The 23225-nt window shown below is 49.3% G+C and overlaps 1 protein-coding gene across 9 annotated transcripts in view; it reads left to right on the forward strand.

Moving 5' to 3' along the window:
- Positions 1 to 23225, forward strand: part of Uvssa (UV stimulated scaffold protein A) — a 42377-nt gene that overhangs the window by 12584 nt on the left and 6568 nt on the right. For 4 of the 9 annotated variants that reach the window (XM_006504109.2, XM_006504108.4, NM_001081101.2 and 1 more), the window contains exons 6-13: positions 638 to 750; positions 950 to 1078; positions 11388 to 11493; positions 17703 to 17874; positions 18321 to 18443; positions 19753 to 19936; positions 20455 to 20566; positions 22793 to 22967. In XM_006504109.2, the coding sequence (XP_006504172.1) occupies positions 638 to 750; positions 950 to 1078; positions 11388 to 11493; positions 17703 to 17874; positions 18321 to 18443; positions 19753 to 19936; positions 20455 to 20566; positions 22793 to 22967 (1114 nt within the window). Of the gene's footprint in view, positions 1 to 637; positions 751 to 949; positions 1079 to 11387; positions 11501 to 17702; positions 18444 to 19752; positions 19937 to 20454; positions 20567 to 22792; positions 22968 to 23225 lie in introns of those variants that run through there. The other 5 variants (NR_153107.1, NR_153108.1, XR_003955709.1 and 2 more) reach the window with 5 other exon arrangements.

Raw genomic sequence — 23225 nt, forward strand, 5'->3', positions numbered from 1 at the left:
GCCTAGCAGGGCTTGTGAAAGAAATGAAGGACCTGTCAAGGAAAGGCAGAATGGCAGGGGTCACTGAGACCCTGGGACTAAGGTGAGGGCAGTCCTGAGAGAAGAGGCAAGAGAAGGCGGCTCTGCGAGATCTAGCCCTCTGGGTGGGAAGCCATGTCTGCATGGAGCCAGAATGATTGAGATTAAAGACTGTTTTCTCTCAGTGTCTGAGACCAGCTAGGAGTCACGTTTCCAGTGGGTTTAATGGCCTCTGCTATGTGTCCAGCCTCAGCATCCCTCTGTGACTTTCTGTCTTAGTTTGGGTTTTACTGCTATGAAGAAACACCATGACCAAGGCAATTCTTATAAAGGACAACATTTAATTGGGGCTGAGTTACAGGTTCAGAAGTTCAGTCCATTGCCATCAAGGCAGGAGGCACAGCAGCATCCAGGCAAGCATGGAGCTGGAGGAGCTTAGAGTTCTACATCTTGATCCAAAGGCAGATAAGAGAAGACTGGCTTCCAGGCAGCTTGAAGGAGGGTCTCCAAGCCTACCCCCACAATGACACACTTCCTCCAACTAGGCCATACCTCCTAATAGTGCCACTCCCTGGGCTGAGCATATTCAAACCACGATACTTACTTTGCCTTGTTTTAGATGGTCTGAAGGTTCAGGAGAATGAAGACAACCTTGCTGTGCTCCATGCTGCTCGGGACTCGCTCAAACTCATCCAGAACAAGTTTCTGCCAACTGTGTGCTCCTGGGTCCAGGTGAGGCAGGGCATTCGGCCTGCAGCAGTGAACTTGGGCTGAAAGCCCAGGCAAGGCAAGGCTGTGGAAGGCAAGAACACTGTCCTGGGTGGGAATGAGCATTCTCCCTCTCCCTGGCACCCTGTCTCTTCCTACAGGAAGGGGCATGGGCTGTCTGGGGACTGTCCGGAACCATTGTGAGTCATTCTTTGTTTTACAGCGGTTTACCCGTGCAGGGACCTACAGTGCACATTTAAAACAGGCCATTGACCTGAAAATGGAACTGGAACTTGCCCTGAAGAAGTATGAAGAACTGAACATTGAGCCTGGGAGAGGACAGAGGAGCAGGGTGAGTTCAGTTCATGGAGCTGAGGCTGAAAGGTCCCAGGACTCTCCACTCGGCCATTTGAACAGTCAGGCGTCATCAGATTCAGAGGATTCTGGCTTTTTCCTTACTAAGTTCTGTGATGGGAGTTTCAGATCAGCCTCTCCCAAGAGAGGACCCATCTGCTCTTCTTGGCTTGGGATTCTGTCCTGTCCCTCAGCAAGTCTTCCCATGAAGTCATTCATGCCATGGTCGCTACATTCCTGCTGTTGGTGTCTGTTCAGCCAAGGATACTTTGAAAGTACTGAAAACCCATGTGTCAAGGGCTCCTCCCGAGACCCCCAAAGAATCAGGCTGTGTTAAATAGGTGGGGACTTCTGGGGAGTTGCTAGCAAATAGGGACTCGTGTCTTTGGGCAGGTCGGGCAAAATAAAACCTACAGAGTGCTCAGGAGCAGTCAGAGATGAGCATGAACACCGTGCACTTTGGGTGGAGACCTGAAGACTGCCTGTCTGTTAGGCCAGGTTGTTTGTGAGCAACAACAGGGTACTCTCATGATTCAGGGGGCTGGCAAGGTACTGTATCTCCCCAAGTGAGGATCTGGAGTTAAAATAGATCAGAGAGGGATACATGGGTCCTTTTGCTGAGGCTAGAGAGATGGGAGTCCAGGCAGGGCCAGAGAGAGGTGAAGAGGTGTAGGCATGTGTTCTGGGTGCCAGTTGTGAGCAAAGACACAGTCCTGTAGTGACCTCGGGGTCACAGAGGCCGTCCATGCGAGGTACGCTGGAACTGGCTGGAAGGCAGAGTACATTGCTGCGCCTGGAGGAGGCGCTGCCCTCGGAGGAGTAGGAGTAGAGCGCCTGTATCTGGGCTACATGGGACTGGCATTCTGCATAGGTGACCACAGAGCTGAGGGGATGGCTGGTCTTAGGGGAGTTGGGTCTTGGGATTTAGTTGAAAGACACAAAACTGTCACAGTCCAGCCTCTCTGTGTCACCCAATTCTTTCCAGAACTCCAAGCTCATCATCATCCCATGTTTCTCTCAGCTCTCAGTTTCTCTCAGTTTTAACGTGTGTGTGTGTGTGTGTGTGTGTGTGTGTGTGTGTGTGTGTGTGTGTGTGTTCTCTCCTTGTACCATGTAGGTCCAGGGACAGGACTCAAGTCCTTAGCAAGTGCCTTTTCCTGCTGAGACATCTCACTGGCTCCTCTCAGCTGGTTTACAGAGAAAACAGACATCAGAGCTGCCACATCCCCATGGACTCCTGTTCTGAACCCAAATCCCAAACCTGAACTGTGAGCTTAGTCCCTGACCTTGCCTTAGTGCAGAGATTTTCAACATGTGGGTTGCGACCATTTGAGGGGTCAAATGGCCCTTTCACAGGGGTCACATATCAGATATCCTGCATATCAGATATTTACATTATGATTCATAAGAATAGCAACATTACAGAAGTGAAGTAGTAAGGAAACAACTTTTTGGTTGGGGTCACCACAACACAAGGAACTGTAAATGGCAGCATTAGGAAGGCTGAGAAGCACTGCCTTAGAGGTTAGTGGTTCAACTGACCTGGGCAGTCTGACTTATAAATTCTATTTTGGAAAGTAGCTTTGAGGTGGACTTAACTCTGTCTTTACTGAGGGAAAGATCGGATTTGAAGCCATCCATTGCTCCAGCCTAAAATCAAGAACACTCCATGTCTAGCACCATGTTGACCAGTCTGTGGCAGCCAGTAGGTACATTGAAGATACAGTTCAGGTGCTGGAGCCAGAGGACACAGGAGGGAGCTCTTGACTTTTGCAGCTGTTTGATGGTCCCAGCTTTGCAGAGGTCGTGTGTGATGTGGGCCAGCAGAGGGCGACCTCGCTCCTCTTTCAGTCAGCCAACGTGCTTGAGTTTATGGCAATCATGGGAATACAGTGCCATAATTGAGGCTGTCTGGCAGTGTGTGGTATGTGTCGTTAACAGCTTATGAGAGTTACATTTTGTTATGTTACCTAGCTAAGTCAACTTTATTAATTTTGAGCAATATATTTACAGCGGAGAACATTTCTATAGCCACGAGGAAAGTGACAACTCTGGCCCTCACTGCAGCTGTCAGGAAGAGTTTGTTTTCTCTCTAAACTCAGTGTCCGTAGTCATCAGCGATCAGTTTGGCCAAGGCTGCGCCATATGGGGCTACCTTTCAGGGTGACCTAACAACCAGCCTGTGACGTGAGGCCACGTCACTATTATGTTGTGTACCCCATTTCCTCCCTGAAGAACTCATTCTGTGGGACAGTCACCTTGCTAGAGGGCCTTGGCAGTGTAGGAACATCCCTGGATAGCTCGTACTCCAGGGAGTGACCACAGAGCTCTGAATACTCTTGGGTAGTACAGAAGGGTTTTGCCAGGCCTAGGTATTGCTAGCCTGCATTTCCTTACTGGGACCAACAGCAGTGTTGGGGCTGGCAGGACTGCAAGCCCTAAGGGTCTTAGCAACCTGGCTGTTCTCCTTGCCTTGCAGCTTTGTCAGGAAGGTAAAGCTGGGTGGTGGTGTGTGCTGTTGCCTTACCCTCGTCTCTTATCTCCATATTTCCTGACTGCTGAGTGGTTGGCTGCTAGAGGAGACCTGGGCAGTCTTCTTCTGACCTACAGGGCACTCATGAGGCCTTTGTGGGTGATGGTGAAGACATGCAACCTCCTGGGTCAGGGTTCTGCGTTTAGTTCAGCCAGCTTCAGGGGCAGCAGCTTGCATTCCCAGAGCCCAGGTCAAAAAAAATCCATGTTGTGTGCTTATACCGCAATGTATGGTAACAGCCATGCATTCAAGGCAGCTGAGTGGAAACTGGATCTGGATATAGAAGCTTGTCTTCCCAATTACTTGAAAGGCTGAGGCAGGAGGATCATTACTTCAAGACCAGCCTTAGTTATAGAGTGATTTGAAGGACTGACTAGGCAATTTAGCAAGCCCTTGTTTCAAAATACAAAGAGTCCTGGGGATTTAGCTCAGTGGTAGAGTGCAGCTTAGCATGTTTGAGGCACTAGGTTTAATCCCTAGTATTACACCAAAAAGAGACTAAGTAGCTTGCCCTGACTCCTCTTAGCTGTCCTAATCCAGCTGCAGTCCTAGATTTCTGTTGTGGCGTAAGGGGTATTGGGCTCATAGTAAGTCATCACTGGTCATAGCATGACTATGTCAGTACTTTGGCTGCCAGGACTGAGGGCAGTTTCACTGGCCATCTCCTAACTCCCATGAGACACAGGCATGAGAGTGGAGACCCAGCACTGTAACACTGTGAATGCAGTTTTTCTGTGGTACACAGTGGGCATTCAGGTTGATGTGATACCCAGGGTCTGTCCTCTTTCCACTGTCCACTCAGTGGCTGCTAGCCTGTTCCTACCCAGATTAGTACCCCTTGTGCATCTCAGCAGATAGATGGCAGCCTCACAGCTGAAGCCTGGCTACTTCCATTTGTGCCTGCAGGACCTGCTGTGAAGGCAGGCCCTTCACGGTGTTATGGGAGTCCTCTGGTCACATACATAGGTCAGCACATTAGCCCAGGCCTGAGAAGGTGGTAGCCCTTGGATTGATGATGCCCTCCGTCCCTTCAGTAGGAAGGCAGGTATTGCTCAGCGCTGCTGTCAGTTGAATGGACACTTCCCAGACCTGTCTCTACAAACTGATTTTTAACGAAAGGCACTGTTCTGAAGTCCTTGGAGATTTTGCTTGCCGCAGCTGGAGAGCGAGTGAGTCGCTGTCTGTAGATGAAGTGATTGGCGGCTCCCGGTCTGTGAGTGGCAGCGCCCAGGCTCAGGTGAGCAGTGCTTCTCAGAATAGATACAGCAACTGCCTATCTGCACATCGCCCGCCCTTCCTGCAGCTGGTGGGCAGCTCCTTGCAAGGTTGCTGCACCACAGTGTCTTGTGGGGGAAGGGCATGGAGAGGGCTAATGAATGTCTATGTTAATTAGAGCTGTTTTAATTAGAAATCATGATGAGGTGTTCACTAATTTCCAAATAAAATTTACGGAGGGTTGAAATCATTTCCTAGTGTTTCCCCATTTAGCACGGGATTGGCATCGTTAACTCCTCATGTAGAACAGGCTGAGCGAGGAACACTAATTCAATAATGCATGATTTAAACATTTTAGAACTTCTAACAAATGTGTGAGATTGAAACAAATACAGTAATGCCAGTCATAAACAGCAGGTGAGACTTGGTATGGGTGCAGGCTGTCTTTGGAAGGCTGGGTGGGGACAGGCTGCGCTGGTCCAGCCTGTTCCCCCCTGGCATCCATGGAGTCCAGCCCCTTTGAATGTTGCTATTTGTTTCTGTGCAGTATTGCTTTCCTTTTGACACAGATGGTCTGTCTTCAGAAATACTTAAACCAGTTTAAACACGTCTAAGCATTTGCCTTACAGAGTGTGCTCCCTTCAGCTCAGTTTGAAGGCAGGCTGGGGATAAATCTCGAGCGGATCAATGTGCAGGGCCATTTGGTCGAGTTGGTTTCCACTGCTCTGTTACAGAAGAGCTGTAGTAATCCATGGCGGCCTCATTATTTACACTGATAAAAATCCTTTGAAAACTTTTAAATTGCCTGCCTTTTCATTATGTAGCTCTGATCATGGTTAGCTTGTATTGTGTAATTAACAAAATACGAATTCTCACCAAGTGGTGCTCAGAGCGGTGACTTCAGACATCGGCAAGTCTGACTTGTCAGCAGCTGGTCTTCCTTCCTGGACTGTTGGTCTACTTGTTCATGTGATTATAAATGCATCTTTGTGCAAGTCAGTCTCGTGGGCCATGTGGCAGCCACCCTGATGGATCCATGGTCTCATCTTCGCTCTCTTGCAGCAGTGGGAATCCGTCTGTTTGGTGCACGCTGTGCAGCGTTGCTTGTTTTCTGGGTTGGGTGCTCGCCAGCCTGCCTTTCAGATCAGTCTCACTCCCAGGCTTATGGGTGCTACACTGGGAGCTCCCCAGGCCCAGATCCTCCCCTGCAGGAAGGCTAAGTTAAGAAGGCTCCCTGGGCTCTGCAGGATTTGCTTCTTGTAGGTGAAAAGGACAGAAGCAGAAAACCCAGGGAATGAAATGTTGAACCGTCAGGCACACTCGGGGAAAGCAGGGAAACTAAATCAGCCTGCGGGACCTTGTGCAGCAGCAGGGCCCGTAAACAGCCTCCTCCTCAGGGCTATGCTCCCTCCATCACACTGAAGGCCAAGCACGCCCAACAGCAGAGAGTTGGGAGGGGTTTGAACACAAGTTCTTATGAGATCAGCTCACAAGGATGGCAGAAAACAGCTCAGCAGCCTCTGGACCAGCCTATACCCTCCCACCCTCCACTGTATGAATCTAGTCTTGGTTTCCCTGGCTCCAGTGTCCAGCCCAATCATTTGTCTTTCCGGAATGAGCTAGCTCTCAACACCTTCTCACATGTTACCTCTTTACTCTAGGAGTACCCCTATTAGATTATTTCCTCCATTTTACAGTTGAGAAACCAGTCCAAGGATGTATGAGTCCTGGCCCCTCCTGAAGCCCTAGATGGAGAGGATGCCTGATGAACATGGCCCAGTATCTTTGAGGCAGGCCACACAGCATAGCATGGCCTCATGTTTCCAGAGGCTAGCCACCTGCTCTCACCTGAGGTGGGAACCAAGGCACAGAGAGGGACCTGCTCTAATCCTAGAAGGAAGCTGTTAGTTGTAGGCCCAAACAAGAGAGGATATTCTTCTCTCTTGTGTGGTTGGCCTTCTCTGCAAACTCCTAGGAAGAATGCTTAGTGCTTTCACATTTCATTGGATGTTAAAGTGTGGAGTTCACATAACCTCATTCATGATAACTCTCCCTGCCTCTGATCATTCACACAGCCTTGTCATTGAGAGCATGTATATATGGTCCCCAGAACAGGCTAGTTACATTAGAAAACCCAGAGCACCTTGCCGGTGGCCACCTAGGCTACCAGCCCTCAGTTTGATTGACAGCATCTGACTCCCTAGCTGTCTTGCTAACTTTTTGTTTGGATCTAGCTGAGAATTCTAGCCTTAGCCTTGCTCCGGAAATGGACTTCTAGGCATATGTGTCCAGGTTTCTTGCCTCATACTATGTAGTAGGCTAACCTCAACCCTTGGGCCCCACTTCTAGGAAGTTCTCTGACAGTGGGGTTCTTCGTCAAACTGAATTCTCAAGGGTAGGTTTTTGTGGACTGTTCTAGGAGGAGATTAGGAGAGAGAGGAGGAGGAGGAGAAATGCCTGCCCCTGTGTGTCCTGCAATGCTGTTTGTTGTGAAATCTTTCTTGTGAGTATGGTCTTTACACGTTGAGAGATGGTCATTCCAGAAAATGATGTTTTGCTCCAGCCTAGTTTTTTGGACTTGAGTGTATGCTCTGGTGCCCTGCTTGCATCTGGGCAGGTTTGACTCAGTGCTGGCCCTTCTGGCCACCAGGTGCCTGTTCTGTGTTATCACGTGGTCAGCACCACAACGCCCTCTGTCCTCTGAAGGTGCGTCCCTGGCAGCCGAGATGCACATGAGATATTGGCCTGGCCGGGCAATTTGCACGCCCTTCCAGGGAGGGCATTAGCATATAAATAGCAGATGCAATGACGGCCATCACAGCTGAGCACGTTTAATTTTTAGTTTATAAGATAGAATGGGTTTTTAAATGCATAGCCATCAAGCCGCTGAAAGACAAATGCAGTTTGGAACTCACTTGTCTGACGAGGCCTTACATCATTTTTTTTTTAAAAGGGAAATAGACACACATAAAACTGAACAAAAGTGATTTCTTGGGTGAAAAGTAATTGAGATTGCGCACCAAGTTAATTAGATCGCACAAAATTTATTTAATGGTTCCAGCTGTATCTGTAGGCTGTGAGCTCGGCGGCCATGGGTTTCTAGACGTGGAGACACTCTTCCCATCCCTTCGCAAATAATTAGCACTCACCACCCCACTCCTGTAAACTGATTGCGTTGTATATTTTAGCCGTTTTATTGCTTGTTTAATTATGATCATGACGACTCATTTTTCTAAATCCTTTTAACTGTGGGTGAGAATCAATTTGTATAAAACCAGCAGTACCCTTACCACACAACAGCGGTGGGCGAAAGCTTGTTTCTGTTTTGTGGGTGGATGAGTTGGCCCTCTGTAGGAGTGGGTCTGTTGCTCCCACTTGAGGGCCAGCTTAGGAGAAGTCTTCTGATTGGCTGGAAGGGTTTCTGACCACCTGCCATATCCCTCGAAGGCACCCAAGGATTTCACCCATCAGAAGAGGTCTGAGTGAGAAAGGCAGCCTGTGCTGGTGTGTGGTCCCCTGTGCAGGGCTCATTAAGGGTTGCTCCTCCTGCCTGGTCTCACACAGTTCATTTTGTGTTGTTTCATCACAGTAGAAAACTTGACCCTCACCTGGGATAAAAGCAAACGCTTCCTGAGAACCTTTCAAAAGTCTGGCCTCATCACTAATCCTGATGCCTTTTTAGCAGGTGTGAGCTCTTTCCCAGGACTCTGGCATCTAGGCACTATATGCAGACCACCTCTGGATGCTGGCATCTGTCTAACTTCCCCTGTGACCTTAAAAGCAGGTTCTACCACAGTGGTCACGACCTCTTAATTATTTAAAGTCCAAAGTGAGTGAGTGGAGACTAGTCAACTGTGATTCAAGATCACTCCAGGAAAGCCTTCTCCTCTGTGCACTGCGTTACCTTTCCAGGGACTGTCTTTTGTGACAATATTCCTGGTCAAGCTCCTGAGCAGGTCAAAGGAGTGTCCCGACAGCTAGGGCTCAGAACTTTCCCACAGCAGAGTAATTTTCCATCCTTCAGGTATGGCTCATCTGTCAGCTGTCCTTGGTAACTTCAGCACCAAGAATTTGCAATACTAGTATTTACCAAGTGTGAATTAAAATTTCACTTTAGTTTCACTTAAGTATTAACAGTGACATCTCTAAATTGTAGTTGTTGCAATTGGAGTACTCCATCTCCAAATAGTTGCTAAGTAAAGTATAGGAATGGCTGGTGGCTCTCTCTGTGGCTCCAGAGAGTGCCTGGGTCTTTTTGGGGGCAAACACATGTGGTGGGAAAGCAGCCAGAGGCCTTTATCAGTGCTAATTTAAGAACAAGGGAGAACCTGGTGCCTCAAATTTAATCTAAAAATAAATGACTGTAGTTGGGAAGGAAGAAGATAAAATTATAATAGTTAGCAGTTGAGTTTTTGTTGTTGTTGTTTTTGTTTTTTGTTTTTTGTTTTTTTTTTTTTTTTTTGAGACAGGGTTTCTCTGTGTAGCCCAGGCTGTCCTGGAACTCACTTTGTAGACCAGGCTGGCCTCGAACTCAAAATCTGCCTGCCTCTGCCTCCCAAGTGCTGGGAGTAAAGGCGTGCGCCACCACCGCCCGGCGAGTATTTTTTAGGGAATAAAATTTTGATAAAAAAGTCCCCAGCAGAATTCAAGGGTGTGGGCAATAAGCATAATATTTTATGAAAATGACCCCCATATTTAAAACCTGGCACTATATGCTATGCATTGTAGCACCCAGCCCACATCTACCTTTTAGAAAATTAAAACACATAAATTCTGTTTAGTGTTTGATACGCACTGCACTAGCTGAGCCCGTAATGCCCTAAAACCTTGGGCTGCTTTCCACCTTTCATAAATTCCTGGGTAGATTCTATACAAAAATAATTTTCAGGTCCGCGGCTCATTGTTATTCAAACGTGATTGATCGTCGTCATTTGCTCAGCTCGGGAGTTAAGTGCCCCTGTCATTTCCAAAGAGTATAATTGGGACGTTTCACAGGTCAGCGGTGGAGACAGGCTTCCCTTTTGATCAGTGTTAGACTGATAACAAAAATTACAGTTTCCGATGATTAATGTCTCCTGTGCTTCCCAGATGCACGACTGTGGGCTGCACCAAAACAAAGTGCATTTGCATCTGATTATGCTCTCTCTGGGCAGCAGTCTCCCAGGCTGGGGCATGGGGCCAGCAGGCATGGCCAGATGTGGCTGCTGATGCTTCCTGCAGCCCCAGGAAGGAGCCCGGCTCTACCTGGGCGGGCAGCATGCTGAGCTGGGGCATAAGTAGGTGATGCACTGTAGTCCCTCCTCCATGGTGACTGTCATCTGCCTGGCGTGGCTTCCGATGCACAGTAGTGCCTGCCCTGTGACTAGAAGCTACTCCTTAGATGGCCTTTCTCCCTTCAGGAAAGTCAGGAGCATGAGGGAACATCTGTAATTCAAAGTTGCTGTTGGGAATGGTTTTAAAATGTACTGTTTAAGTTTTTCAGAGTTTTTCTTATAATCCTATGAAGGTCCCATAAGTTAGCATTCCCTTGACAGGGACCATCCTTGTCTCAATTCTGCCCTGAAGCCGCCTCTGTCTGTCTGTCTGTCTATCTATCAGTTGATCTATCTATCGATCTCTCTATCCATCTGCTCTTTGACACAGGGTCTCTCTATTATCTCTGTTATGAAACTATCCAGGAACTTGCTACATACACCGAGCTGGCCTTCTCACCTGCCTCTGCCTCCAGACAGCCCAGTCCACTCTAAGACATTGATGGATACTCAGTACAATGCTCCTGCTGGTCAACCAGGGTTATGTGGATTGCTGTTATAGTAGAATCTTCTCTTTATCTCAGCCCTTATACCTTCCCCTTTATTTTATACACAGACACCCACTGAGATTAAAGGTGTGTACCACCATGCCCAGCTTTGGAAGCTGCAAGAGCATTGAAACTTATCAGGGGCACCAAAATTCAAGGGACCACCACAGTTTAAGGGGTATCACATCCCTAAGGGTGTGGACTTCCTTGCCTTGGTGAGCTGAGCCTGTCCCTCATATGATAGGTTGGGTTTCTGTCTTCATATCCTGGGTGTGGAAGATTCTGGAAAAATAGGTCAGTGGGAAGTAGGGTGGGAGGAAACTTATCAGAGGACATTTCTGCAGTGAGACTGGAGGGGCAGTGGGTCTGAGGCATAGCAAATGTTATGACCTGTGAACTTGGTGGCTTGCTTGGGCATGGAAGAGCTGTAGGTAAGATGGCAGCACCATTAACTCACGCTCTGCTGCCTGCTTAATGGGGATGAGGCAGCTGTGCAGGTCCTTGGTGATGCCCACTTCAGCAGGCACAAGAGGGTTGGTGGTAATTAGGGAATAGCTCCAGGTGGGAGCCAAGCCAAGGCACTGTGATTTAAGAATAAGAACAGCCTTAGAGACATTGTAATTAAAGACTATCAACATCTGTTGTTGAAGTCCTAAGCTGGAGAGACAGCCCTATAAGAAGTGACACCTGTCCTCAGCCATGGACAGCTGCTGTTGGGTAGAGCTGGTGACTTACTTGTATTTGGGATTGTTTCCACAGACAGAAGCACTGGAGGACAGTGAGGATGAGGATCAGGACTTTGTGGAGGTCCCAGAGAAAGAGGGTTATGAGCCTCGAATCCCTGACCATCTACGAGCTGAATATGGTGAGCTGTGAGTCCACAGGGGGTAGGATTGGGCATCAAGGGTACTGGAGAGACAGGTTCCCACTCTGGACAATGCCTCTAGGTTGTGACATTGACCCAAGAAATTTAGCTGTGAACTTCCCTTGTACAGCTGTTGTGTCAGTAACTGTTGCTTGTATTTAAGTTGTGGAGTTTTTGTTTTGTGCCCTAAGTCCCCCTGTGGCCAGAACATGGCGGGATATCACATAGGGTCTTCTGGGCCATTTGATGCTCTGGCTGTGGGTCAGGGATGAAGTCTGATGGGGATGCCTTTGCCCACATAGGGCCTACACCAGGGTGGAGGGGAGGCAGATATCATGACCAAAGCATCCCTGCTTCGTGTCTTCGAGGTCACAGACATGGCCTCTGACTCAGGAATGTCTGGACCCCATGGCAAGAAGCAGCTTATCACACATAGAGCACTACTGTGACATACAGACATTTCCCATCGAGGAGCTTCCTCTTTCCCAAGATAGCTCTAAGCCACACTCTGTACCCTAGACCTGTGCCCTCCAGAGAGCAGGTGTAGACTTAAAGGGGATCCCGGGGCCAGGTCACAGCCTCAGGTTACGGAACCACTTATGCCAAGAAGAAGCAAGTAAAATCAAGTTGTCTGGCTTCTGTGGAGTGTACACAGTGGGTTTGAACTGGTATTTATGGGGTGGAATTTGAATTTGTTAAGAGAATTTAGATGATTAGATGACTTGTGTGTAAAGCCATGACCCATTAGGAGTGTCAAGCCAAATTAGCCTAGGCAGACTCACCCCTCACCCCTCAGCCCTTTGCCTAGTGCCATCTCCTGGGCAGGCCGGGTGCTTGGGAATCAGTGAGTGTGTGATGGTCAGGAGGAACCTCCCACACTCAAGGGCTACTGGTGACTCCTTGGCTGAGCACAGTGGCCTGGTCTGGCCTACTCTGCAGAAGTCCCAATATTCTGATGCCCCATGAAGAGCTCCCTGCCTAGTAGAGCTGTCCTCTTATGCTTGCTTGCCTCACCTGCTGCTTGTGGGCAAGCCTGCCTTGCTGAGTTGTGTTTACCATTACAGTTTCTCCAGGCCTCAGTCTCACAGTGCTCTCCTCGGTTCCTCAGCCTGCAAATCCCATGACCTTCCAAACCTCTACTCACATGCTTCTCCAAGCACTAGTCTCTACCTGAGGTGGAGTTTATTGTCTCCCACCTGGTAGGATATATGTCATGGCCAACACCAGGAAGTGCTTCAGGTATAATGGACAACATGGCCATCCTCCTGTGCCCAGAATGGTTTTTGCCTCCTGTTTGTTTTACTCTCGCCTGGATGAGATCCTTGTCTAGCAAGATGCTGGTGTGGCTGTGGCTGTCTCTGAGGCCACCAGTCTGGAACTGTGGACAGTGAGGGCAGGGATACTCTCAGGGTCCAGACAGTATGGTTACCACCCACCTATGTACCTGAGTTCTTAGATGCCATGATGTCCTCTGTCCTCCTTGGAAGCCACACTTCATCCTTAAGCTGTAGGACTGGCTCTGGCTCTTGGAGTCTTCAGGAGATCCTGGGAGCCAGCACTGACTCAGGGGTCATGGTTGTACCAGAATTTTTTAGCTTGGGCCTCTGCATCCTGTTCTGATGTTCCATATCCTTCCAGCAGATTCAGTAAGTCTGACTGTACACAGGATTTGAGTGGCTCCAGGTCATATGTAGCAGGGCCAAGGTTTATCCTCAAAGAACAAAACAGATTTCCTTTCATCCCAAAAGAGGATGTCTTTGGCCTGTGGCTTGGGAATGGCCAGTGATGGTGCCAATGAGGACAGCAGCTCCTGTTCCCAGATGTTTACTTAATGTCACTCTGGAAGATAGCAACACATAGTGTTCCCTTTCCAGCCACCAGTGCAAATAGACAGGGCTAGAGCAAATCCTTTAGTCCTCCTGATCAGAGATAGCCCCGTGTCTGCCTGTATCTAGATGGCTTCTGACTGTTGGCCATTTGAGTCCAGCAAAAGAGGCTTTGAAGCATCTCCCACTGCCACTTGCTGGGACACAGCCATGAACAGCCTGCTGTGAGGCTACACAGAGAAGTCACAAGTTGTTCTGGTTTGGGAGTTACAACCCACATTTACTCATGATCATCCCAGCCTGGCTCAGGCCCCACAACAGAGTTGTGCTGTCCTGCTACCTGTTCCTAATGTAGACTAATCCATGGTTTTCAATAGAATACTGCAGGTTCCACTATTGAGTGTGGGGTGATTTCTCACACAGAAGCAATATCTATGTTGTCCAGAACTCCAGCACCCAGTGCCCATCAGCCTGTGTGTAACTGTCTTTTCTTCAGAGCCTTCCGCGTACACCTGGAAGTGCCTACAAAGCTGCTAAGGGGCTTCCTTCAGCCCAGCCTAACAGAAAGACAGAGACTCTGGTGGCTTGCTTCATTGTCTGTAATTACCCCGTTCTTGGAAAGGCTCTAGGCATCTGTTTGAAGCCTAGAAAGCAATGATGGCCGATGTGGTCCGAGCCAGATGTTGCTTTGTATTTCACAATGACATCAAGTGGAGAACATGACAGTCTGGGAGGGTTGGCAGAGTATACGGGTAGACCTGCAGCACCCACATTAAGTGCACACAATCTGGCTGATGGTGCCACCATTAGGCTGAGGGCCACAGGAACCCAGGAGGGGTTGGTGAGCCCTTGAGGCCAGGGACATATGACATACCTAGAATTACTGGAGCATTCACAGGAGGGGTAGGGCAAGAAGGGCACTGGCCCATGGGCAAGACCTGTGGCATGGATAGAAGTGGGAATCCCTCATCATTATACTAAATGGAGGCTCCCTGGAGAACAGTAGCCTAGGCTGGAGGGTCCGGACAGACAGACAGTGTGCAGAGAGCTCAGTTCATAATACTAGTTTATAGTCCATCACTGTTTTTCCAATTAAACACAGGCGAATCTCAAGTGTTAGATTCAGTCTAAATCCACACGGCTGAGGAAATCAGGCTCTTTTTTCTTTCTCATTTCTTTCTCTGAATTTTCACTGAGGGGCTTTTATCTTCCCCTTAATCCTACCATTTCTGTCAGGACATAATCTCTTTCTCAAATTTACATTTTAATTACAAGGCCAGCTGAACTAGGTAAAATCAATAATGTCAGCGCGCGGCAGCCTAACTTTGTGTGGAGCCCCAGCCTCTCCATTTCCTCCTATCGATCCATCTCGCCCGCACTGTCTGCTTTAGTGCTTCAGGCAAATAGGTGCCACTTGGCCAATTTAAACAAAAAAAGGAGCTTTGGACATTTTTATGACTCTTTCTAAAAGCAACTTTGGGAGTACATTTTGGCCAAGGGACTACTGGAGTCAGGCCCTGCAAGGCAGCAGGGGCATGGTGGTCAGCAGGGTAATGTCTCATTCTTTCAGGGTCACGCACCCTCCAGCCTGAGGAATGTGCTCTGCTTTTTGGGTTTTAACTTTGAAAATATGTCAGTGAGATTGATTTTCTACGACAGTGTGAAAACAGTGGTGTGTTCAGGCCCTGAGTGTTTGCCTTGCTCTAACACGCTTACCCATCTTCTTAATGGTTTAAAACAACAAATCAATGAAAAATATATTTCATTCTTGTAACTCTTAGGAATTCTCATATTGATCTTTTGGCTGCGATTGTATCTATCTAAATGTCACATTGTTCACTTACCAGCCTCGCCTCCCTGCTGGGTATGCATGTATGCAGGGCTCGGCTAACTGCTGGCTTCCACATTGCCAGTGACATGCTGAGAAACACGGGGAGGCATGTGTTTGCCACCAAAACCTGGGACACTGGTTTTTGTTGTTGATTGTTGTTTGTTTGTTCTCTTTGTTTTTTTTTTTTTTTTAAGACAGGGTTTCTCTGTGTATCTGTCTGTGGCTGTCCTGGAACTTACTCTGTAGACCAGGATAGCCTAGAACTCACAGAGATCTACCTGCCTCTGCTGCCTGATTACTAGGATTAGAGGTATGAGCCACCACTGCCTAGCATGGGACACTGTTTTTTACAGTTGGCCCAGAGAAGGGGCAGCCTGGTATCTTGTGATACACAATACAAACCTTGGGACCCAGAGCTCCAGAGCCTGAAGGTAGCTAGCTGTCTGTGACTCCACATCCCTCTCAGAGTGGACCCTGCCCAGGTCCTCTGTTCCCCACCCATGAGAATCCAAGAGCCAGGGGCCCTTCCCTATGCACAGGGTGATCTAAAGCAGAGACAACAAGTGTTTCCATATAGGGACACAGAGGAAATATTTTGCCTGTCTGGGCTGCATCAGGTCTGTCATAGTTCCACTCTGAAAGTAGCACAGATAAATGGCTGTATCTAGGAGCAGTAAAACTTGACATAGAAGAGTAGGCAGTAAAGCAGATTGGGCCCATTGCCTTCAGGGCCTCAGGAATCCCTAAAGAGCAGCTGGTCGCTTCTTCTGTGCCATGCCAGGCTAACCTCTGCTACAGCAAGCCCATGATGAGTCTAGAGCTCCTAGCGTCCTTTCAGAGCTGTAGGATTTTCTTTTTCTTGACAGATCACCTATGCTAAGAATGTTCTTAAAGAATCTGCAGGGAGAGTGTCCATAAGACTCCCTCCTGGACCCGTGATGGGCATGGCAGCTCAGCTGGGTATTCTGCTGTAAGCTTGGTTCATCTTCCTATACACTTTCTTTTTCCCTTTTTCTCTTCTGTGGCGCTGAGGATGGGACACAGCCTTACATATACTGGGTACATGCTCTGCCACAGCATTATACCCCAGCCCTTCCCTGTGCCCTTCTAGGTGACTTATTAAGGCCCCGAACTTGCTGCTTGGCTGAAAGTATGGCTGCCATTTTTCTTTGTTATTGTTAATGTTCTCTAACTTCCTCTTTGAACCACAGTTGCCCCTTTACCTTCTCTAGCATGTAGGAAAACTATCTCATTTCTTCAACTGTTTCCTACATCCCAATTGTATTTTTTTCCCTCTGGAATTCCAGAAACAGGCACCCCAGCCAGCACCTGTGTGTCTGCCTTTCACATCACCGCACTGTGCAGTTTCGCTCATGTGCACTCCCACTGCTTCCTCTGCCCTTCAGGCACCCAGCAAGCAACCTCTCCAGCATTTCCTGGCCTCACCTCTAGTTTTTTTTTTTTTTTTTTTTTTTTTTTATGTGATGGGTGTTTTGCAAGCTTGTATGTTTGTCACCATGTGCATGCCTAGTGCCTGAGGAGGCCAGAAGAAGACAGCAGGTCCCCTGGGAATGGAATCGGGTAGTTGTAAACTGCCGTGCGGTGCTGGGAACTGGACCTGGGTCTTCTGAAAGAACAGCCATTGCTCTGAAGTGCTGAGCCATCCTTCTAGCCCTCCTGCTCCTCGACTTTGATAGAAGATGTCTTCAATACCCCTTTCCTTTCTGACTGCCAGAATGGTGCTGTGCTGTCTTCCCCAGGTGACTTTTCCTTCTTGCCCAACCTCTGCTGTGAAGTCTGCCCAGTCTCAGAAATGGTGCATCATCTTCTCTGCCTTTGGTGACAGGGTACCCAGAAGTCTGAGCTTTGGTGTCAGTGCAGGTCTTGCTGGCAGGCACGGCTAGTGTCCAGCTGAGGTTGCTCCTGCATTGAATGTGAGAAGTCAGGTAACAAGTGGATGGTGCCTCTGGAGTCCCAGTTCCGACAATGCTCTGGGGCCAGCAAGGGTCAGACTTGGCCCTATATGTACCTGCTAGGAGCCAGACCCAAGAGTGGGCAGGAACAAAGTGGCAGGATTCTGCCTTTGGGATGTGAGAATGAAAATGGGCTAAGATTGGTGTCATCTGCCACATCCTATAGAAATCCTGGTGTCAACATCACAACCTCCTCTAGCTGGTAGGAGGTAGGGCAGGTATTTCAGGGTGGCATCCTTTAGTCAGGGGCTTGACATCTGCCCTACAGCCACAGAAAACATATTACAGCCACATGACCGAGGCCTGGCTATAGCCATCCTTGTGGCTTTTGAGGTTTGGGGCAGAAGTTAGGAACTGCTGTGGTGCGTGTTTCTTCTGAATTGTGTCAACTTCACACAGAGACTGGGTTGCTCTTTGCCCTGTACCCTACATAAGAGTGTGGCCTGTATCTGACTGGTCAGGATGACAGGCATCTCTTGTGCTGTCATGCATGGAAGCATCTGAGGCCTGACCACATGGTGCTTCCCCAGTCTTCCCTGGGTGATAGAGAGATGTTAGAGTGGACATGTGTCATTTCAGGGCTGGAGCCAAAGGCCCCACTGAAGACTCTGGAGAAAGGTACAGCTGTATGTAAGTTACAGGAGAGGACCAGGATGAGAAGAGAAGAGGAGGCCTCAGACCCCACCTCTGCAGCTGCCCAGATGTTGCGGCTCCAGGACTGCTTATCATCTCCCTCTCCCTCCTCTACCAGGTGACTCTAGATGTCCCATGTCACTGGGCCCACAGCCTAGTACTGCCACCACCTGTCAGAAGCACTGGCTGGTATGAACAGGTTGCCCAAGAACCCTCCTTTGAGAGGTATCCTGGAATGTGTGTAGCCCTAGCCAAGTACCCCACCTGCTAATGTGGGGCATGGTGCTTAGCTGGGCCTGTAGCAGCCCTCTGGAGATCCCGTAGCCAAACCATATTCTTGAAGGAAATGTCAGGTGACCTCTAAACAGGTTCACATCACAGATCAGAGCCAGTATTCAGCAGGGCCAGGTCGTTTGCTGGACATCAGCAGCCAACCTGACAGCTCAGGCCCAATGTAGTATATTAATGCTGATCCCAGGCTTCTGAACTGCACTGGGATGTGGAAGGGAAAGGCAAGTAGCCACATAAGGAATGGGTAGCCCACATGTACTGATCTGTTTTCAGGGTACTTCCTGGGCCAGAGGAAGCCCAGAAGCAAGCAGAGCGAGCCCGAGCACCCATTGTACCCTTCGGAGTGGACCTGTGTTACTGGGGCCAGGAGCAGCTAACAGCTGGAAAGATTCTTAAGTGAGTCTATGGTATCTGGTTCCTAGGACTCAGAGCACAACCTGAGGATGCTGAGACTTGAGCCTTACTATTGCTTCTTCAGGAGGTCCCCATGAAGGTTATCTATTAATCAGTGTGAAGGAATAGCTAAAACTCAGTTCTGAGATCCTCCTAACAAGTGTGGCTCTCAAGATGCTGGAGGCAGATGGGTCCAGGGTTAACTGGGTCAGAAGCTGGATTCTTCTTCCCAAGAGCCTTCTGAGTGGGTCTACCCCAGCACAAACCAGGCTGCAGATAGCTAGTGGGAAATAGAGGGAGAAAGACACATCTAGGAGTACAGGCGAAAGCTTACCTACGAGGAGGAGGGAGTCGGGTGGCTAGAAAAGCCCAGGCTGCATTTGTTGGCACTGTACTGAAGAGCTAGCACTGGGAATCTAAGACCAGTAAAGCTAATGATGTGTGAACCTCAGGCTGGGCTGCCTGGATGCTAAGCTTACAAGGCAGGAATTGGGACCTTGAGACGCCTAAGGAAGAGAGCCAGGTCCCCATGCGAGAGTCCTGGTTCATGGCTTTGCCCTGAGGCTCCATGATGTTAAATATTGGTACAGCTAGGCTAGTTGTGAGGAACTTCCCCAAGTTCAAATCATAGCCAGCCTGTGTTCCCTGGTCAGGGCTGTTTCACCCACCTACAGTCCAGACTGCTCAGGATCTTGGGCCGTATCACTCTTCTGTCTGCATGTGCCCCATCATCTCTGAGCAATCCACAGAGGGCCACTCTTGAGGCAGCTGGCATCCATGTGCAGAGCCCAGAGAATATCCAAAGAATATGCTCTGTGTGTTGGATCAGAAGTTGAGCCTTTGCCACGCTGTGGCATTCAGAGAAAAGTGGCCTTCATAAGGTTTGGTGATGGACTAACTTGTCCGTAGCTCACTGGTATAGTGCTTGCCTAACATCCATGAGGCTCTAAGTTCAATCCCTAGCACTGTCAGGAAAAAAAAAAAAAAGAAAAAAGAAAGAAACAAGGTTTGGAGGTGGGCACAGAGCAAAAGCAAAGCCATGGCTGCAAGGCCCTGGAGCTGCTGCCCTGCTTTGCAAGGGGAATCTAGCCCTAGGCTAGTAGTTAAACCTACCATCTTTGGCTGGTTCATGAACATGAGGATTTGAACCCAAGTGTATTGATCATGTTCTCTAGTCTAGGAAGTCCTCAAGGCCACCAGAGACCAGTGCTTCCCCGAGGATTGAGGGGTAATTGGGGTGCATTGGGATTGGGCCAGCCCCCTTCTTCTAGTCCAGAGGAGCTACTTTGAGGGTTTCTGGTGCACCTTGCAGATCTGACTCTCAACACCGCTTCTGGAAACCCAGCGAGGTGGAGGAAGAGGTGGACAGTGCCCATGTTTCTGAGATGCTCCATAGCCGACACATTACCTTTTCAGGGACGTTTGAGCCTGTGCAGCACAAGTGCCGGGCCCTGAGGCCTAATGGCAGGCTCTGCGAGCGCCAGGATCGACTGAAGGTAAGGCCAATAGGCAAAGCTATGGACATGAAGTTATACTTACCCAAGGAGAGGCTGGGCCATGACTAGGGGCCTGGGAAGTGCTGGCCCTCTTTGCCTCCATTCTAGACCAGGGATATTCGTGAGCCCTGAGGAGCCCTGTAGTGGAAGGTTTATAAGCAGTGTCATAATTGCTTAGCCACTGGCCATCAGAGAATCATGTGTGGGGTTCTTTGTCCTAGTGCCCGACATTGACTTCTGAGAGACCATCTGTAATAGTCAGAGTACTTTTCTTCAGCTAGAGCCGTGTGTGGTCTGCGGCCTGAGGTTGGGGCAGTACATACATGATGCAGAAGTAGCAGAATAGAGAGAAGTTGCTTTGGATAAGCAGACCAGTTCTTAGACTCCTGATGCTGTCTCTCCCCAGATCTCCCCCTCTGTGAGGAGGGCACACAATTAGAGGGCTTGGCTGTACCACCCTCCCCTAGAGCTATTTGTGTGATCTCCTAGCCATCAGCTGCTCTGTGCTTATTGTATAGTGCCCATTCCATGGGAAGATCATCCCCAGAGATGACAAGGGGCAGCCTCTCAACCCAGAAGACAGAGCCCGTGAACAAAGGCAGCAGCTTCAGCGGCAGCAGGCACATCCAGGTAGGTGTGTGGGAGCAGGAGAGGGGCAGCAGGCATAGCCCTGGAACTTGTGGTCACCAAGTTACAAATTCTGTTTGTTTGAGTAGCAGGTTGGAGGCTCCCTGGGCAAGGTTGGGTACACATGGCTGGTGAGGTATTTATCTTCAAGGCTCACAACAAGAAGTAGATACTTCTGACTCCATATACCACCCTGTCAACCTCTGCATGAAGGGACTGGACCCAGAGTTTCATATGGTAGATGAGCACTTGACCACTGAGCTACAGTCCCCAGGTTCTGATTCTTACTCCTGCTTCCTGAGCAGATGATGAGCAGCAGGCTATCTCTCTCCTGATACAGTCATCCACTCTAGTTCTTGTGCCTAGACTCTAGATGGTTTCATCTGCCATCTCTGACTCGACCAGCTCCAGCCCCTCTCCTGCTCCCACACACCTATATGGGTGGTCAAACTCAGTCTAGTGTCTAAACCTATTTTAGGGGCTGTAGTCAGTCCCTGGAAGGCCCTTCTATAAGGGGATATGTCTGCAGGTCCCTTCATAGCTCTTTGCCCTGTGGTTATAAGACACAAATACTTGTTTCATCTTGTGCCCAGAGACAAGTCTGGGTTGTATAGCGGTGGGGAGAGCCTGACCTGTTCATCTGCAGGAGAAACCTTCCCTGGTGGCTCACACTCAGGAGCAAATTAAGTGCCTATTTTTGTGTCAACCCTGAAGAGTATCTAGTTTTCCAGCCCTTGGTGGCTTGTTAACAAACAGGTATCAGGCCACGGGCCAAGCCTGGTGCTGGCCAGTCAGATGTGAAATAGCATCTCTTTACTAACTGCAGTATTGATCCCGCCTCCCTCGCACACGGGGCAATTTTCTTTTCCCTGGTGCTAACCTCAGTGACAATGCACACGGTGCTCCAGGGCCCTTCAGCGCCCAGGAAGGCCGCACAGCCCCAGCGTCTATTGATTTTCTTCAAAGGCTTTTAAATTGCTCCTTCATTTTCCTGAGGTGCTCATTCCATCTCCACTGGATGCCAGCATTTTTTCGTTGTGTTTAAACAATTGCTCCATTCACCAGGTTCCTAAACTGTGACGCCTTCTTATTACTGGGAGATAAACTGTTTAGACAGTTTTCCTTAATCTTGGATTAATCGTCCCTGTATCTGAATCGTGCAGTCCTGAGTTCCTTCACTTCAAAAAAATCAGCTTGGAGAGGCCACGCCATCTGTCTGTCTGGTGTGCTTGCTTCTCCCTCAGTGGACGTGCCCCTTACAGTCTGGCTTTGTGGCCACTCTGTTTCCAGGCATGCTGTCCACTCTGCCCCAGCCCATGGGACCTCTTTAGCATTTGGATGCCCTTGTAGTAAAGAATGCCAGGTCTCTGCCTGCTAGGCTCACCCATCGGCCTAAAGAGTTCGGTTTACTTTGCTTTTATCTGATTCATTAGACTGTCTTTCTCAAGCCAGGCTGGACTGGTGTCATCCTAATGGGGCTTAGGGGAGCCTGTGGAGGTGAGCCAGCAGACTGAGCAGGGAACTCAGGAGTCCTGGGCGCTGACTCCCAGAAGGGCCTCGTATTTATCTACATGGCTAATAATCTCACCAGCCCTGCACATGAGCAGTGATCACACCAGGGAGCTGGCCCGGGACTGATGAGGCTGCTCAGTGGGCTGGGTGCTGTTCAGTCCCTCTCACTTTCCACCATTGTGACTACAGCAGCCAGTGCCCAGCTTCTGCTCTGTACTCGGAGGCCCAGAATTCACCCTTGCTGTGAATCAGAGAACCCATCTGTAGCCTACCATGCACCTCAACTGGATACCCTAGCTTCACATGCCAGTTAGGTACCAGATATGTCTGAAAGCACCACGGTTGGCCTGAGTGGCAGGGAAGTAGCCTGAAGACACTCTGACTCCATTGCCAAAGCCTTGACCACTGTCCTACCTGAATGGTCAGGAATGCCAGGAGTAGTGGCGGTTGGGGTAGGCCTGCCCGGATCCTTTCAGCTTGTTCAAGTTGAGGGGACCCTTGGGATACTAGGGGACTAAGTGACAGAAGGGAATAAGGAAAGAGATGTCTTTGAGTGGATTTCATTCCAAGATAGCTATGTCACCCAGCACAGACCCTCTCAGACTATGGTACCAGGGCATGCAGCAGGCAGGCTCCAGCCCTGCATCCAGAAGAAATCCACAAGGGTCACTCCTGGTTGGTGCCAGACATCTTTTGAAATCATCAAGTTGTGCTCAGATTGGCAGGACCCTGAGTTTCTGAAGGACGTGGAAGCAGCCACAGGGGTGGACCTCGGTTCATCCAGGTCCAGCAAGAAAGGCAAAGGGAAAAAGAAGAAGCACCCTAACCTCACGGATCTGCGAGAGCGCACCAACACCGCCCGGGCCCGCCTTGAGAAGAAGGTCTTTGCCAAGTAAGAGCTACTCACTGGCCCAAGGCCTTAGGCTTTAGGATGTGTTGGGGGAGAGCCATTGAGTTGCTAGGCACTTCTGGTGACTGTATTAGTCAAGGTGATGGGCAGGGACAGGCCATACCAAGAGCTGGTGGGGAGCAGAGCTGCAGCTGTGTGCCTGAGCACTCTTCCTAGGAGTCTACAGCCACCTCTCTGTAAGTAGAGCTGGGTACAGCAAAATGGCCCTAAGAGGCCAAGTGCTGGCTTTGCTGTGCCATG

This window comes from Mus musculus, chromosome 5, assembly GCF_000001635.26.
Source record: "Mus musculus strain C57BL/6J chromosome 5, GRCm38.p6 C57BL/6J".
Classification (NCBI taxonomy): domain Eukaryota; kingdom Metazoa; phylum Chordata; class Mammalia; order Rodentia; family Muridae; genus Mus; species Mus musculus.